This window comes from Astatotilapia calliptera, chromosome 19 (assembly GCF_900246225.1).
Source record: "Astatotilapia calliptera chromosome 19, fAstCal1.2, whole genome shotgun sequence".
Taxonomy (NCBI): domain Eukaryota; kingdom Metazoa; phylum Chordata; class Actinopteri; order Cichliformes; family Cichlidae; genus Astatotilapia; species Astatotilapia calliptera.
The window spans coordinates 22549561-22568963 of record NC_039320.1 but is presented as its reverse complement, the minus strand read 5'-3'; the positions used below and the strand labels follow the sequence as shown (position 1 = coordinate 22568963).

The window sequence follows — 19403 nt, the reverse complement described above, 5'->3', positions numbered from 1 at the left end:
TGTAAAGCCTAAATTATTAATGAAATAATTGCTAAAACATTAACATTTCTAGCAACCTTCTGACCTCCTGACAAAATACAGATAAAATCAGAGATTAATTTGCATACAGGATTTTTAATTTGTATAATATTTACTACATTTTTTTAAAATAAATGTATTGTGCAATTTATTTGGGTTTTTGAAGGGAAAGGTATCACAATGATGATGTAGAAGTCACAAAGACTCAAAAAACCCCTCATGTATCAAATATGGCACACTTAGTGTTACAGGGTTAAAGCTGCAAGGTTGCCAGGACTACCAAATATGCTTCTGTTCTGACGGCCTCATGGGCTCAAAGGAATTTACTTATTCAGTCTGATCATGTTAGCAACAGTTCCTAGGAGGGCCAAAATGCATTGCACCATTAGGCAGTCAAAACTCCAAATACTTAATCCAGACAGACACAGGTCACACACAGAGAGGCAAAAGGGGAAAGGAAAAGAAATCCAGCACGATTCAGGTAAAAAGAAAAAAGAAAAAAGAATTGGACAAGAAAAAAATAATACACAGTGAATAACTGGAAAAACAAAGAATACATGAGGAGAATACTGGAGAGTGATCCTGGGAAACCTTCCTCCTGCTTTATTTAAGATTTAAGATAGTAGCAGTATAGTAAAATTCCCTCCATCCATCACTTATGCCAGCTGCTCTGAAATAAGAAGGAATTCATGATCCTAAATGATATTTATGGTTCACATTTAAAACATCAAAACAGCTAATGCCATGAAATGGAAAACACACATTTAGTTTATGTTCTTCTTAGCATCATGACGTGCTGCGCTGTATGCTTACTGCTCAATAACACTAAAAACAAAATCGAAATGGGGGCCATTCGATTCCTATACAACCGTTGCAAGAGCTTGGTTCGCATTGCCGGCAATATGTCGGACTCGTTCCCGGTGGGTGATGGGCTCCGCCAGGGCTGCCCTTTGTCACTGATTCTGTTCATAATTTTTATGGACAAGATTTCTAGGCACAGCCAAGTGGCGGAGGGCTTTCACTTTGGTGGCCTCAGAATCTCATCTCTGCTTTTCGCGGATGATGTGGTTCTGTTGGCTTCATCAGGTGAGGGCCTCCAGCTCGCACTGGAACAGTTCGCAGCCGAGTGTGAAGCAGCGGGAATGAGGATCAGCACCTCCAAATCTGAGGCCATGGTTCTCAGCCGGAAAAGGGTGAAGTGCCCACTCCGGGTCGGGGATGAGTTCCTGCCCCAAGTGGAGGAGTTCAAGTATCTCGGGGTCTTGTTTGCGAGTGATGGGAGAAGGGAGCCAGAGATCGACAGACGGATTGGTGCGGCAGCTGCAGTGATGCGGACGCTGCACCGGTCCGTCGTGGTGAAGAGGGAGCTGAGTGTAAAAGCGAAGCTCTCAATTTACCGGTCGATCTACGTCCCTACCCTCACCTATGGCCACGAGCTGTGGGTAGTGACCGAAAGAACGAGATCGCGGATACAAGCGGCAGAAATGAGCTTCCTCCGAAGGGTGGCTGGCCTCTCCCTTAGAGATAGGCGTGAGAAATCCGGCCATCCAGGAGGGGCTCAGAGTAGAGCTGCTGCTCCTCCACATCGAAAGGAGCCAGCTGAGGTGGTTCAGGCATCTGACAAGGATGCCTCCTGGGCACCTCCTGGGTGAGGTGTTCCGGGCATGTCCCACCGGGAGGAGGCCCCGGGGCAGACCCAGGACACGCTGGAGAGATTATATCTCTCGGCTGGCCTGGGAACGCCTTGGTATTCCCCCGGATAAGCTGGAGGAGGTGGCTGGGGAGAGGGAGGTCTGGGCTTCTCTGCTTATGCTGCTGCCCCCGCGACCCGGCCCCGGATAAAGCGGATGAAGATGGATGGATGGATGGACAAAATTGAAATGATGGAGAATAAAAAGTTTGGATGAGGAAAACTAATGAATAAATCAAATGAGTTTCATTGTACGAGCTGGGTCAGATGCAGTTTTTATTGAATAGATTTTACATTGGGTTGGGTTTGTCTCACCTAATGCTAATCCAATCACAATGCAACTCAAATCCAATCAATCAGAATATGATAATGATGCAGAAGGATAATTTATTCGAGAAGACAATGATTTCAAACACTGATTACTTCCATCACTGGAGACAATGACAAAATCAGCTCATACACCAGGGAGCACTCTCTCAAATTAGCAATCATTAAGTTATCTGTGATATGTGACAAAATGAACATCATCAATGACCCTTTCAATATCCCGTGTAATTGGAGCTTTAAAAGGCTTGTGGCTTCTTGGGGGAGTTTGTTGACAGGTGGAAGTCTAGAAATTAATTCTTCATGTCTTTTTTCTCATAAGAGGTGCCAGTTTAGATTCCCGTGAGCTTTTCCTCATGCTCTCTTAGTTGGAGAGAAGTGGAAAGCCTACACCCCCGTGTTCTGAGAAGCAGGATGGAACTGTGGCTCCTGGTATCCGGTCTACTGTGTTCCCAGTGAGCAGAAAATATTGAGAAGGGGAAAAAAGATTTACATGGAAGAGTTCAAAAGAACAATAAAGGCCAAAGAGAAAATAAAAAAGGAGGAGGTCAGGTCAAGTAACAGCCCATCAGGGTAAATCTCTGTCCCACAGCAGGATGACACGGGCAGCACGGAAACCATGACTAAATCAACCTCAGAATATAAACGTGCAATATAAAGCTGCATCAGCCACAGGCCAAAACATATATCTGTAGCGCTGTTATGACAGGATTGATTACAGCAGAGTTAAGCATGAAAAGTGACGAAAACATGAATCAAATACAGCGACCGATGCGACTGATGAATTTCACGGCCATCGAAGCAGACATGTGCAGAAGTACGCAGCAAACCCGAGACTGCCGCACAGGTGATGCGCACTCTTGTTCCCGTGCGCATCTGCTCATTTATGTATGTTTTCGCGTCTCCTCCGAGATTAAGTGGATCAGACATTTTTAATCTTGTCAGGGGAGCTTTACTAGAGAGCTCTTGCTTTGTCTGGAGATCCTCTGCATCTTTCTCAGTGCCTTTGAAATCTTAGTAGCGAAACACGATCTCTTTAACATAAGTAAGAATACACACTTAAAATAGGGCTGACCAAAATGTTAACTGCTAACTGAGCATGAACAGTTTATCATAGCATGTGAGGGGTTTTTATTTCAACGTGCTGTAACAAAAAAAGACCTTTTTAAAATAACCCTTTGATGACATTGATCTTTAGATCACAGCCATGTGTCTTTTTGGTTGTCAAAGCTGTGACTTTACTGGTTAATCTATGTAACAACCTGAGATTTGAATAATAACCTGAATTATTCAGTAAGGAAGCGAAGAGGGAGTACTAGATATAACCTCAGGCTCTTCAAAGAAATACAGCATTACTTTCATTTGATTTGATTTTTCCATTGGCCCACATCTTTCTCCTCTTTGAGACATTTCAAATCGATTATCTACTCACCCATCACAGTCATGAGATGTGTTAAGCAGAAGCAGCGGGGTTCCAATCAGAATTTCTAATGGCAATGTTGCCACTTCCTGCCCCTCTGGACACAAACCACTTGAAATTAGGGTGAAATCTTTTTTTCCCTCCACGGTGGAAGGCCATCGTCAAATCAGGAAGGACCTACAGCTTCAAAATGTGTAGTTAAGATGAATTTGTGGACCTCAGAGGTTTTTTGTGGACCTCTGAGATAAGGCTGACCTGGAAAAAAGCAACTATGAATGGAAACACACTGCACCCACATCCTACACTGGAGCATGATTTACAGCTATAACATTTCAAGGTGTAGTACTTTATGTTACACATGTTTCAAGTGGGTGTGGGTCAGTCTCCACAGTTTTGACTTCATTTAAACCTGATAGACTCTACAAAAAATGTAGCTCCTGAATAAAAACAAGATCATTCCTTCTATTTTATCTTTTTGCTTCGAATATCTCAAATTGGAGAACATGATTAATTTGTTGAGATAATATGATAACCACAACACTTTAGAAGTAATCGGTAAAATAATTGAGAAGTGATGCATTTCTAAGTCTACCACTCCAACGATGATTAAAAAGTACTTTTGACTGCCACCTTATACATAAGAAGTCACAACACTGGTATGTTAGATTTTCTCACACAATCCTCAAGGGATTTGTGTCTTCCTCCTCGAAATGAGCTGTTGGCTCATTTCGAGGAGGAAATGAATTAATGCTTATGATAGGACACACCATAGATCTGGTCATTTTACATCAGAGGCCTTGGGATGATGGAGTAGAACACCACGTTGACCCGTGCTGCTGTGAGCTTGGACATGCGGATGCTTCGGCTGAATACTCTTATTTGGTCTGAAGCTGGTGGAAAGCTGGGTCAGGCAGAAGCATCGGTTGTACATATAAGGTTGATTAATAAATGTGAACATGCCAGTGAGCAGAATGGAGTTTCAAGGAAGAAACACAGCTGGAAGTCATCCAGAGGTGCACAAGCAGATGATTCAGAGAAGAAATCTGCCAAGTTGAGATTAAGCGTGTTTTTTGCTTTTTATGGGCAGAGCTGAGAAACCCGATTTGGCTCAGTAAGTATATTTTAATCCTTAGGATGATCGCAAAAGATTGGTTTGAAATGGTCAGCTTCTTTTTATCTCCTGAGTATTAAAAAGAAAAATAAAGTCCTAGTTCTTCTTATATACAAGGATGTGTGTCATAGCTACGCAACAGAACTGCTGTCCCGTTCTGCCCTGTCAGTGAAATGAAGAAAGAAACCAAAAGGTCAGTGTGGTCAGACGTTTGCATACACTCATCATGGGCATCGAGGCCATGGTATTTTTGAGATTTTAAGGATTTATTTGAACTGTCCACAACAGTGGAACGATTGTGCAGCATCCATAATGTTTCGTCTTTATTGGATAGTTTGATGCTGAAGATCTGGTATTTGGTCCTTTGCTCACCCACTGAGCTAAAGTGGTGCAAATTCAAATTTATTTCAGATTTTGTCTAATACACACAGGGTCAAAATAATAGAGAGGCTAAAATATATGCATGTAATCACTTAAATATTTTATGGTGCTGAAGGTTCCATAATGTTGTTTAACCAACTAATATTAACTTTATGATTATGACTGACTATAACTGGTAGTTTACAGATTTTTTTTTTTTTATTTTTTGGTAAATGATAAGTGGACATGTTTTTTTTACTTTTCTATCTGAGCACTCAAAGCGATTTACACAACTTGCTGTATTCACCCAAGGACTTTTTCTATGCTCTTTCTATGTAATTGCTTCCTATCTAGCATTAACACACATTCACGCTCCAATGGATACATCGGAGAACAATTTCAGGTTGGTATCTAGCCCAAGGATATTTTTGGCATGCAGACTGGAGGGATCGAACCTTGAACCTGGAGATATAAGCAGAAAAATTGTAGATTTTAAGTTGAGAAAATATCTTGGAGCCTTTCTAAACAACTGAAGATTCCAAGATCACCAGTTCAAAAAATTGTATGTAAGTTATTCAGATGTGTCACACTTAGCCGAGGTCTAGAAGAAGACCCAACCTGTGACCCTCAGATGAGAGGTAATTGTTTAGGATGTTCAAAATCAACCCAGGAACCACCAAGACTCAATCCTACCAGAAAATGGAAACTGCTGGAATGCCATAGTGGAGCCAATTTGAAATCGCCATGGACAGGGACACAAAAAAAAAAAAAAAAAAAAAGAAATTGCCATGGACTGTATGTTTGGAGCTGTAAAGATGAGCTTTTCAGAGCTAAGAATGCTATAGCAACCGCATGCATGGTGTTAGCAGCATCATGCTCTTTGGCCGGTTTGCTGCCAGTGGATCAGGTACCCTGCAGAAAGTGGATGGAATAATGGAGAAGCAGAACTACCTCAAAATCCTTCAACTAAACTGCAAGACAGTTGAAACTTGGATACGAGTGTTCCAAGAGGACACGGATCGAACATTAAAACTGGTTTTGTTAAAGAAGGCTGACATCGAACTTCCAAAACAGCCTTCCCAACACCCCAACCTCAACCTTATTGAAAATTTATGGATTATGATTCAAAGCCAGGCCTATGCCGGGAAAGTAACCATTTTAAATGAACGCAGCGTGGCGCAGCGTGTTTTGGGGTTTAAAAGCCACTGAGACCTGGTGTTTAGAAAAAAAGTGGAAGCAGAGCAACTACGGACGAAAGTTTTGGCCTGTCTCAGCAATGCAAAGCCCCCAGCATCCAACATCACCATGGAGGAGAGGAAGGCACTCACATCACTTAGTGATGACAACAACATTATCATCCTTCCGGCAGACAAGGGTAGGTGCACAGTATTGCTAAACCAGAAAGACTATCATGAGAAAATTTTGTCACTACTCAGTGATGAAAATACTTGTGAGCCCCTGAAACGAGACCCAGGAAGTGGCTACAGGAAGAGGGTGATAGACTGTCTGAAGCAGTTAGAACAAGACGAGGCTATTGACCGGACCTCATACCACAGGCTATACCCAGGGGAGTCTACACCAAGTCTGTATGGTTTACCAGAAATACATAAACAGGATGCACCTTTAAGACCGATTGTCTGCATGATCAACTCTGTCTCCTATAACATCTCCAAGTTTCTGGCTTTGATCCTCAACCCGCTGGTGGGCAGCTCTGAACACCACATCCAGAACACCCTGGATTTTGTTGAGAAGGTGAGAGATGTTACATCTCTCTTCACTTGCATCCCAGTCACAGAAGCGTTGGAGGTAGTCCGTAAGAGATACAGGATGACACTAACCTCAGCATCAGGACCACTCTCAGCATTGACCAAGTGTGTTTGCTTTTGGAACTGTGTCTTCATTCCACCTGCTTCACACACAAGGGTCAGTTCTACAGGCAGAAACACGGGTGTGCCGTGGGCTCCCCAGTTTCACCCATCGTGGCCAATTTGTACATGGAAGAAGTGGAAAAGAGGGCTTTGCTATCCTACCCTGGGACACCACCAAGCCATTGGTTCAGATATGTGGATGACACCTGGGTGAAAATCAAATCTCAGGACGTACCACAGTTCACGGATCACATTAACTCGGTGGACCGACACATCAAATTCACCAGGGAGGATATGAAAAGTGGCAGGTTAGCCTTCTTAGACTGTGAGATTTCCATCAGGAATGGGGGACATCTAAAAGCTGACGTGTACCGTAAACCTACACATACGGATCAGTATCTAAGGTTTGACTCTCATCATCCACTGGAGCACAAACTGGGTGTCATCAGGACGCTACAACACAGAGCGAACACCATCCCCACAGACACAGCGGCCAGGGAAGCAGAAGAACAGCACATCAAGAAGGCCCTGAGTAAATGTGGTTATCCCAGCTGGACTTTTGTCAAAGTGGGAAAAACACCTAAAGAAAGCTCCAGCCGATCCAGGAGAGAAGGACAACCGCTGCCCGAGCGAAAACCTGCAGTGATCCCGTACGTGTCAGGAGTATCGGAGCAGTTGAGACACATTTTTTCTAAACACCGGGTCTCTGTGGCTTTTAAACCCCAAAACACGCTGCGCCAAAAACTGGTCCACCCCAAGGATCGGGTCCCCCGACACAAACAGAGTAACATAGTGTACGCTGTTAAGTGCCAGGCGGATTGCCAGGATTTATACATCGGGGAAACCAAACAACCTCTGGCGAAGCGAATAGCACAACACAGAAGAGCTACCTCGTCAGGCCAGGACTCTGCAGTCTATTTACACCTACAGGCCAGTGGACACTCTTTCAATGATGAGGATGTACACATCCTGGACAGGGAGGCCATTTACGTGAAAAGGGAAAGACCATCTCTGAATCGAGGAGGGGGCCTAAGGGTACATCTTTCACCATCTTACAATGCTGTGATTGCAGCCATTCCCCAACTCTCTGTGTGTTAGAGATCAGTGGGTTTTGGTCAGTGGTTGTTGATCAGTGGTCATGAGAATTTGCATAATTATGATTAAGGAACTGACATTGTGCAAATGTACTGTTTATAAGACTGGGGAAACCTGCAGTCAGCTAAGACTGAAGAAGTCACTTGGATGAGTGACGAAACGTTTCTCCCACAAAACGCTACGTCCAGATGAACAGAATCAGCTTTTTGGCCATTTTAAATGAATTCTACCAATTTTGCTATGAAGAGTGATCAGATATCCAGCCAAAATAAGGCTAGTTCATGGCTACCAAAAGCATCTGGTCAAGGTGCAACTTGCTAAGGGACATTGAACCAAATATTAATTGGGGTGTATGTATATATTTGAACTGGTATACATTAAAGAAACTAGTTTCATACTTGTGCATTCAATTCTTGTTTTTTAAAATTAAAAATGTGTGCTGTTCAGTCATTCAACCCCAGAAAGAGAAAAGTTCAAATAAATCATTAAAAGCCCCAAATTACCATGACATATACGCACATGATGAGTGTATGCAAACTAAAGATTAATATAGCTACTTTAAAATAAATGGTCCTTAATTCAGTCTTTTAAATACCAAACCATAGTTTAACACAGGCAGGAGGCTTAACTTAAATGTTTTTGTAAAGAGGATGCTCTTATTCAAGTGTCACAACCTTGGGGGTGTTTGCAGACGAGCAGAAAAAGAGCTGAATTAGGTTATGTCAGGCAAATTTCATGCTAATAGCTCCGGTGACATTTTGCGTTATTATTGCTTATGAAAATGGAAAATTACAAATATGCTACTCAAGTTTCCATCTCAGTGCACCTTCTCATGCTTAATATCAAAAGGTTAATAGACAATATGTAAATGACTCCAGAAGAAAAGGGGAACCCCTCATTTATATTCTTCAAAGTTCTCAGTGAAACTGAAATCCATATGTGGGTGATGGGTGTATTCATCACGGTGTTGGAGAATATGTGACTTGTGTAGCCAAACAAGTATAAGACAAAAACTTACTTGCGTTGTTAATAGTCTTATACAAGCCTCTCCTTGCAAACGAATGCAAATAAAATGGGGATTTTGCACTATGTGATAAAAGAGAGATAAAAAATGACCTTTTTAAGTTGAACTGCCATCTTTGTTGTTGTGGCAGTCTCTGCTCTCTGCCTCTTAACGAGGACTGAATAGAGTGTGGTGAGCTTGACCTCTGAGCAGGGCCATTTCAAGTTCAGCACAAATATCAGCTGAGAACAAGACATCTAACTCCCGCTAGTTCTTTAGGTCTTACACGACAGTTTACTTTCCCCTCTTACTTTTAACTTTGTGTGCCCTGAAAGCCTCGGTAAACAAAGAACACAGTCTGGAGTAATGTCAGTGAACCAAGCCCATCCTGAAAGGAAAATATTCAGATTTACAAATCAAAACTAAGAATGATCAAAAGGCACTTAATACGTAAAGTTAAACTCCTTATAGCATCATAAATAGAACGTCAACAATTCAAGCAGTTGAGATCTACATCTGTGAATGAATAGAATTCATCATTACCCCCACCACAGCCACAAGAGATGCTGGGTGTAGCTACTTGCTACCTAAATTCCTGTCTTTTGTGCCTTATATACACTATATGGACAAAGGTATTGGGCCACACCTCTTAATCTTTGAATCGAGGTGTTTGCAGTCCTATTGCACCGGTGTACAGAACCAAGCACCCAGACATCCAGTCTGCCTTTACAAACATTAGTGAAAGAATGGGTCATTCTGCAGAGACACTGTTGCCACAGCTCTGTTTGTGAAATTTCTTCCCTCCTAGATATCAGCTGTATGGTGGTATTATTACCACAGCCAAAGAGGTTATGTTCTTGGTAGTGCTTGCGTGCTTACATATGTGTCCTTCTGTCTGTAAGCACGACAGTTCAGAACAGAAATTCTGATAAATCTTTTTAGGGATGTAGACTTGACGTCCACTGACGTCGCCAACGTCAACTTAATTATTTATTGGTGAAAAAACTGTGATTTTTACAAGTGTGATGTGTATTACCAACATATAGAACGTACCATATAAATATTTTAAAGTATTATGTCACATTTGACCTCTCCTTTAAAGTCAATACTTTGCTATAAAGGTAAAAGTGATAATAATAAAGAGCTGTTTAAAACTATGTTGTTTTTTTGTTTTTGCTATTGTTTGGGCTGAGAATACAGGCATATAGGGAATGGTATATGAGGTTTCTAAATATCACATTACTTTTGACCTCTGATTTATTCTTCAAGGTCAGATAAGTTTTAAATTTTTTAATCTTTAAAATGTCTCTAAATTCTACTGCCTTTGTCTGCATAAGCAAAATTTGGGAAATGACACTGTGGGTTCTAAATATCAAGTAATAGTTTGCATCCAAATGTGTCACATTTTACCTCTGATCTCACTTTTATATTTCACATCTGTGTTTCTTTCAAAGTGAGCTCAAAATGCTGTATTGCCTTAAAGAATTAGAAAGAGAAAGATGAGCTGCCTTAGTGGAAATTTGTGTTCTCGATTCATGTTGTTCAAGTGGAAGTGTTTAGGAAAACCCAGTATTACGCAAAATGTTTAATACGCACACCGGTCCACTGTGTCCATTTCACGCTTTGCCGCTCCAAAACATGAAATGGGCATGCATGCAGAAGCTGCATTACCAGCAGGGGGAGATAATTTATATAAAGCCAAGAAGTTGGTAGTGAGCAAAAAACATACAAAGTGCATTCCAGGGTCCTTAATTGTCTAAATAATTAAGCGAGGTGGCTAACACGAGTTAATGATGTCTGTTTAAACGCTTTCCAATGATTGTTTTCATGTTGGCTTCAAATAAAATATCTCCCTCTGCTGTTACTGCAGCGTACTGCACCTTTTCCATCCTCTTTTCACACTTGGGAGAGGCAAAGAGTACAATGGACACTGTGGACCGTAATGTCTATTACACAGTATCGGGTTTTTAAAGAACCATACCAAGTTGCATACTGCATAAAAGTCTGACTCAGTAATTGCAGAGCACAAAACTTCCTCTGCCGTTAACATCAGTACAGAAACTGTGACCCAGGAGCTTCATGGTATGGGTTTCCATGGCCAAGCATCTCCTGTAGCTCTAATGTGTAGGTGGCCCAGTGCTTTTGTCCACTGGGCCACCAATACATTACAGAAAATACAAAGGGTGTCAGCTCACCTGTTATCTTTACAGCTTCTCCCTGTTTTCCTCCAACAGAAGCAATGGTGGGTCATCAGAGACGTGCCTGAACCTGAGAGGTGGAAGGTATAAAGCCTGGTTCTTCAATTCCTTCTCTCTGGGATGCTTTGTCATGCTGCTTTGTTAGGTTATTTTGTCTCTTGTACCCTTGTTCAGCATCATCCATTCACAGCATATACCGCTGACACCCAACACTGTCATGTGAAACTACATGTTTAGTTATATAAACTGGTTGGCAAATTGGACTGTGCGGATTTGTTATTTGCCAGCCTGAGCCAAGCTGGTAACAATAAACAGAATATTTTCCACTGCAGAAAAATATGTTAATGCTGAAAATTTATACAGCTGATTTGTGTTTGAACATTTACGATGCTGCATGATACAAATAACCAAGAATCATCTCTGCAGAGTCAGAGCTCTGTAGCTTTTTTTATCAGCTTTTTTAGGAAATTGTAAAAGTTTAGAAGAGTTTAATGAAGTTTAAATTGTGCAGAAAGTTACCAGAACTTCTTTATTAAGGATTTAAACACACCCAATATTTTGAATTATGAGATTTTTCAAATGAGAATGAGAAAGTAAATATAGATCACGCTGTTACTAGGTGATAACGGAGCAGCCATTACCAGTGATGCACACACAGTGTAGATGGATGGTTCATAAAGCAACCAATCTTCAGCAGTATGTGAACTTGTTATGTCACTATCTGGCTAATTTGATGATGTATTGCTTGTCAGGTAAAAGCTTATATTAAGTGTGACAGATATGCTAAGCTCTGATAGTAGTCCTACAAGTGTAAACACAGTCACACCACCAGAATGATGACATTATTACAAATACACTACGCCCCAATCTCCTTAATGCAAAATACTGCAGGACCTTTAAATTAAGCCACTATGCTGTAACACAGATAAACTGCTTGTAGCCACAGATATGCTACGAAGCACGGAGCAAACATGCATCAATGAAGACTGTGATTTGACACACACGTGATAACCATAGGCAATAACATGGGGTGCATCAGCGACACCTTTATGCACGCATGAACTGAGATCTGTTTAATGTTTGTGGGCATTTAACTCGATATTTCGCTGTTATCTCCAGAAACTGATGTTGGAGTGCAGATTTATGGCCCTGTCAGGTGGTTTCATTCACAACTAATCTGACATGATGGATTTTAAACTACTGTGGCTGTGAAATTAGCATGAGTACAGCAGGTTAACCATACATGAATATTCCAGAAAGCATAAAACCAGAAAACATAATATGCAAAACGGCAGTGGACACGTTTCAAAAAGTACACATTCACAGGTAAACCACACTGATTTCCTGCAAACCTTTACGAGTACATGTTAACGACAAAGTGTCACATTTGTAACATCTCTGAGTGATTCAGAATCAGGATTGCTAAACATTAATATAAGAGCCCACGTCTAATTGTTATTCACCATCAATCTCCTTTCTTTTTCATGTCACCGCATAGATGGCTTGCACAGGTGACTCGTTTTCCTTCCTGCCAAGGTCAATCATTACCACCTTGGAGAGATAATTTATTAATAGCAGATTGCCCTTTGTGCCTCCATTTTTTCAGGTGATGAATGCTTCAAACCTCGTTCAACCTTTGTCAGAAAGAGTGAAACGATAAAGCTGCTAACCAAAACTAGATTCAGTCGAGGAATATTTTACAGGTTCATCATCCATGTGTTCGGCCTCACTAGCTGTTACATCACCGGTGTCCTTCTCTCTACAGGCATATATGTGGCAGATTAGTAATGGAAATAGAAAAAAAGGGTGTGTGTAATTAATGTATTTGCTTCCACAATGCAGTCGTAGCATGTTAATCACAGATGCGTGCTGCTCTGCAACTGGTTTAGCAACTGTACCTACGGTACATGTATCATGCAAAAAAGCTTTTTAAACATCAACAACCAATTGCAAGATAGATTTATGCGATGCATTATGAATCCACTCTACTCTGCATCATTCTGTCCCTCCATTCAGCACTACAGTATGTGGCTTTGTGCTACACTGCACAATGACACAGCAAAAATGTTTAAGGTAATGTGTATGTGAAAAATGCTGCAGGAATCCTGACTTTAGGGGGGAACCACTCATACACGCACATACATGATGGCATTGTAGGTACCAGACTTCTGTAACCTGCTGTTTATCTCTACTTGAGGCTAGCTGCATGGCAGTACATTTGAGCGTCCAATCTGCACTCAGAGGGCACCCAGAGGGCTTTGGGTTGTTAGTTCATCAGGTACATGAGGGCTTCTCACAAACATTATGAGCCCCTTATTCACATACACACACACAGATCAACTTTGTCTGAGGGAAACAGCCACAGGTCACAAAGTTATGGAGTCAAATACAGAGTTAGCAGAGCAAAGCAAAAATCATAAAAAATGGTAATTAAATAAGAATTAAATAGAATTAATTACCATAGTCTAATAGAGTTTAAATAGAAAAAGTAAACCAACTCCAACATTAGCCCATTACTGTATGTCTTCTCCATTCTGAATGGCAGGTGGTCATTAAGTTCCTTGGCCAGTAAGAAAGTGTAAAAGTCTCAAACCTAAAATAGAACGAAAATGTTTTGGAATTGTCCTTTTGAAGTTACGCGACACGTCCCACAGCGCTGTGCCATTCCCACGAATCGCATTTTGAGCCTTTGCAGTCTCTTGCACTCAGCCGCTTTTCAGGTGAAGTCAGTTAAGTCTTTGGGGGTTTAGAGCTTAGGCCTTTGGAGACTGGAATTGGGCCTAGTATAACACACTGAAATCTCCAACTTATCTGTCTGCTGTCAGTTCTCATTACGCTCGGTGCCAGTGCCAAGTTTTTGAAATCTTTGCTAGATATTTCTGGCTCCGCTGCATCAATTTTTATACTTTGCATGTATGCTTTGTTAAATTTTTTCACTGGTCTGACAATTGGAAGAATTGTTTCATGCAGACAAGAAAACCAAAAGCTCAACTTGTACTTTGTACTTGATTGCATAACCCCCATTGTGTGCAATTAAATTCCTCTGCACAGTACAAATATACTGTATGCCACAAAGAAAAGCTCATATATGATATATAGCATGCATAGTCGAGCATATCTTACCTTTTCTGCAAAGATCTTTTTCATTAAATGCAGATTGTCTATAATATAATACCTGTGTAAGGCATATATTTGTGTTTTGTCATGCATAATATCCACACTGCACTCAGTTTTGTTTAGAATGTTGCATAATTTGTGTTCAGATGGATGTTTGTCTGATGAAGATCTTGTAGGTTGAAACATTAAAAAACTCCCTTTGGGGACAACATTTTCCTCTGTCCTGCACCCGAACAAGCACGAAAATGTTTCTTATTTTTGTGGCAAAGCTCAACCCAAAGCTCAGCCCTGGTAAAGAGTGTTTCTCAGTTCATTTTATTCAATTTGTTCGTCGTCTTATCCTTAGCTGACCAAAATTTTGAGACTTTTTGTATTTATTATGTGTTTTATAGTCAAATAGTTTCAATAAAAGCATTTATTGTAGAACTGAATAAAGAATATTTATTATTACAACATTAGTTCGTGTTCCTGAAATCTCTGCATGGAGTTAAGACCTCTGATTCCCTTTAGGAAACATAAATAATGTGAAAGTCACAACCACAAGCAAAGTCTTTAAATATATAGATTACAGATACTACATTGTGTCAGTCTTGAACGCACCTGCGTCTGCCTTAGAAAATTGTATAAAATTCTCTGAATGACTTCCTGTTCAAGTGCAATCCTCTGTCAAGTGTTATGGGTCATGTTAAAATTCATATATGGAAAGCCAAAAGATGTCAGCGCGTGTGCTTCCATGTGTCCTGACAACATGAGTGCCCCTTTCTGCATACGTGAAGTACACTAGAATAGCATCACTTGCGCTCGCTGTCATGACTTATTGAACTATGAAAGCAAAGACTTGTTCTCCTGCAGGAAGGCGGCAGAGGAAGGGCAGGGAGATGGTGAGGAGATCAAACAGCAGCGAGCTGCAGCGCAACCTTAAAACATGAGGAGGAAGTGATGCGAAACGACACCCTCTTGTCCACATTGATCCGCGCTGTTTAATGCTTTCCCACATCTCCGAGTGCCTCGAGAGGTTGTTGGATTTCAATTTTGATGTCATCATAATGTTTTCTGGCCGTGACTCTAATCTCTCATTAGATTTCAAGGTAACACCTCACAACAGAGAGAAAACTGCAAGTCATCTGCCACAATATAAACATGGCAAAACACAAATGAAAGGACCAGCATGGCTCATCTTTACTAAGAACTGCATTAAAGCTCTTACTCAAAGACAAATATTTGAAAGCCTTTATTACACAGCGCCTCTGAATGAGAACAAATACTAGAGCAACAAACTTTGTTTTCATTTTATGCTGGCAGATCTTCAGCATTTTTTATGTAGCTCTGCAAGCCAGATTCTACAATTCAGATCACTCTATGCGGCCATAAGATGGGGAAACCATGTGACACACGAACAGGACATACTGAAGAAACAGACTGAATGTGGCAGAAAACAGGCCCACCCATGCACAGTTAAACAAGATTAAGTTTGTTCAGCAGAATTGAATTTATTATGAGTGATCATCAGCTTTGCTGCATTAATATCAGCTGCAGATGAAGCTTTTCTTAAAGCCCCAGAAGGAAAGCAGACTTCTCACTCTTCCTTTCAACTGCATGGGTGTGCCTTTCTAAACAAAGATAACCACAGCATCGAGCGGCCCAAGACTATGATCAAAATATAAACCTATGTTTATTTTCAGCATACATAGACATATAACTGAACCGGCAACCTTGCTTTCAGGTATTCACATAATCCCAAAAAAAATTATCCAGGGTCATTTATCCAAAAGGTATTTATGAATTCAAAATCATGTCTGTTGCTCCTGATTTCTGCTGCTTATTCACATTAATGGGTCAGGCATCATGGGAGTAAGTGCTATGCACTGCATTAACATACTTTACCAGCCAAATAGGAATCCACACAGAATAATCCATCACTTAACTGATATGTGAAAGGTTAAAGTGAAGCAGTGTCAAAAAAAAAAATTAGAAGTTTCCCACCACCACCCTCAATGTGCAAAATGCCTATCTTCACAAATGATTTCTCTTTGTATTAAATACTAAATCAGGTCTTTTGTAAATAAAAACAAGCTTCTTTTTTTTTATTTTACTTTTTTCTAAATTGGCATTTCTCCTCATCATGGCTTCATTGAATTAGAATTTTTTTAATGTATTTAGATAATGGAAATATTTTTTACAACTATGCCTTTTATGTAGAACAATTTCTCACCACTTTTTCTTTTTTTGTTCAATAAAACTGGCATTTTTTTTCATCTCCATCCCGATTCAAATGAAAAAAGTCCCATTTTCACATCCTCATAATGCCTGTGAGTCACAGAGAGCTTATTATTTGAAGGATTCTTGTTTCAGAAGTTCATATAAGAAAATAGACACATAAACAAAAGTTGTCAGTAACCGGAGGTGCTGCAGCTCACAGCCTGCAACATCTGAAGCGCGTGAGTTTGTGAAAAGCTTTTTTGAAGTCCTCGTTTGACATGGTGTATATGATCGGGTTGATGAGGGAATTGAGATATCCCAGCCAGGTGAAAAAGTCAAATAACTCGGGGTTAAAACATGTGTCACATGTTGCCACCAGCAACGTGTAGATGAAAAACGGAAGCCAGCAAATAATATAAGCGCCGAGGATTATCCCCAGAGTCTTCGTCGCTTTTCGTTCTCTTGCTGCTGAAATTCTCTTTTTCTCCAAAACCGCATCGGACAACGTCACTTTCACCTGGTTCTCGCTCGTTGAAGACCCGGTGTCGCTGGACGGAGCGTCGTGTCTCCCGCACTGCAGAGAGCTAGTGGACGCCGCGGACCCAGGGGAGTTGGAGACCAGGTGAGCCGATGTTAGTCTCTTCCCAACCTTCTTCGGGGACTGCTTCAGGATCCTTTTCCGAGCCTCCACGTATATCCGTCCGTAGAGGACAATGAGGAGCAAGGTTGGGATGTAGAAAGCCCCAAAAGTGGAGTAAATGGTGTAGAAAATGTGATCTGTGTTGACGCTACAGCTTGTTAATTCATCCGCTTTCACCTGTCTCCAGAAGAGAGGCGGGAGGGAGATGGAGATGGCGATGACCCAGGCTGTGGCCACCATCCCTGCCGCTCTTCCCGTTGTGCGCTTTTTAGAGTACTCCACTGCGTCAGTGATGGCCCAGTACCTATCCAAAGCGATTACGCACAGATGGAGGATGGACGCAGTGCAACACGTTATGTCCGAGGAGAGCCAGATGTCGCAAACTATTTGTCCGAGCGTCCAAGTGTGGATCACGGTGTACAGGACGCAGATGGGCATCACTAGGATAGACACCAGCAGGTCAGTGACGGCCAGAGAGGCGATCAGAAAGTTTGCGGGAGTTTGCAGCTTCTTCGACTGGGAAATCGTTGCGATGACAAAGGCATTGGATAAAGTGGTGGCGAGTGTGATAATCGAGAGAATCACAGCCAAGCTGATCTGATAGGCGAGACTCTCTGCGCTCTCATCCACAATGGATGAATTTGTAGTAAAACTGTCGTTTGTGGTGTTGACCGGCTGAGTTGGCTCGACTTGACCCGAGAGCTCCATAACTTTTAGTCACTTTTATCATATTTTATTTGCACCCTCTGATGTCTGGCATTGAATGAGCTTTCTCTCGTCGTTAGCGTTGCCTCATCCGTGCCATGCGTTCAGAGTAGTGGCACAGTGGAAACAGAAAAACTCACTCTTTTCTTCTTCATTTTTTCATCTTACATCAGATTTTAATGCGCAGATGTCGAAATATGGAGGCAAGTATCCATTCATCGCAGAAATGAAAACTTCTCCGGGTTTTAGCCATGAAAAGAAAACTTCCTAACTGTGGAAGCACGCAACAAATAAAAAGTATTGTGCATAAATGTTGAGCAGTGCGCCCTGATAACCCAACATCTGGGAGGATGTCACAAATAATCCACATGTAGGGCAGAGGTTCTCGAGAGCTATGCCTTTGCAGGCCCCTTGTGGTTGAATGCTGAGCCAACCCCGAGTCTCGATTTTATACAGACTCTGACATCAAACAAGCGCCACCGATCACAGCTCTCTCTCTCTCTCTCTCTGAAGAGTAGACTGCCTTCTGGGTCATAGTGCCCAGTGTTTCCCATTTGCCACATACCCTTCCAGATATATATATATATATATATATATATATATATATATATATATATATATATATATATATATATATATATATATATATATATATATAAAGAAACATCTTGGATTACAAAAGACAAAATGTGCTGTTGTCACCACACCAACTTTTAACATCCAACTTTGTAAAGCATACAACTATAGGTAATTAATGAACCATTAGAAGTATGAATAAATCTTAAGTCATTAGTATTGAATGTTAATAATTCAATGCGCCAAGTCAGTTAGTGTGCAAAATGCTCTCATTTAACCAACCATATTGGAGTTTTATGCACTGGTTACATTTGAAGTTGTCCATCTTTGTTTAGGGACACAACTTCTAAAACAACTTTGATCAAACATGATATTGATGTAGATGATCCAAAATCCAATTCAACAAAGATTTAAAGTAAGTCCGATTCTTACCCATGGCCTCGCCTTGGAGACCATATTGACCAAGCTGGTGCACCGCAGTATAAGAGGAAGTCTGATCTATTAAAGGAGCACTGCCAAGTCCCATTAAGTCCTTATAGACTGTAAGCATACCATCATTGGATTTGGTGCCAAATGCACTGGCTACATTTCAGTGACTTTTAAATATGGTTATTAATGAGCTGCAACGTTGTGCTGATTTTTTGGATGACGTGCTGGTATATAGTAGTGCCTAGAAAGATCATCTTTACCACATTTGTGTTTTGTGTTTTTACGAATAGCTAAATCTTGCAAAATAACATAACATGTCATCTCTTGGTAAGGTTGTGAGCCAAAGTCATGCGAGACCTGTTGATGCCAAGGTATTAGCCATCAAGTAGTTCCCTGTTTCTACCACTATAAAGGAGCTTGTAGTTTGTTATTAGCATTATTTTTCCAACAAGGTTTTGACCATGGCATCATCTTTTGACTGATTTGCTAAAAGCCAGCAAAAAGAGCAAAATTGACTTTGTCTACTTTACAGCCAGCTTCTGTTAGCATCAAATCACTGTTGTGCTGTGCTTCTGTTTTGTTTGCACCCCACTTGGATGGACCATTTAAACTGCATGTGGATGAGGCACTCATCCAAGCTGACAAACAAG

General features: G+C 41.1%; 1 protein-coding gene across 1 annotated transcript; it reads right to left on the bottom strand.

The window, feature by feature from the left end:
• Window positions 1-16398: 16398 nt before the first annotated feature.
• htr1b (5-hydroxytryptamine (serotonin) receptor 1B) lies at window positions 16399-18154 on the bottom strand. Its single transcript, XM_026152241.1, has one exon. The coding sequence runs from the start codon at window positions 17749-17751 to the stop codon at window positions 16618-16620; it is 1134 nt and encodes a 377-aa protein (XP_026008026.1). The 5' UTR covers window positions 17752-18154; the 3' UTR covers window positions 16399-16617.
• Window positions 18155-19403: the final 1249 nt, after the last annotated feature.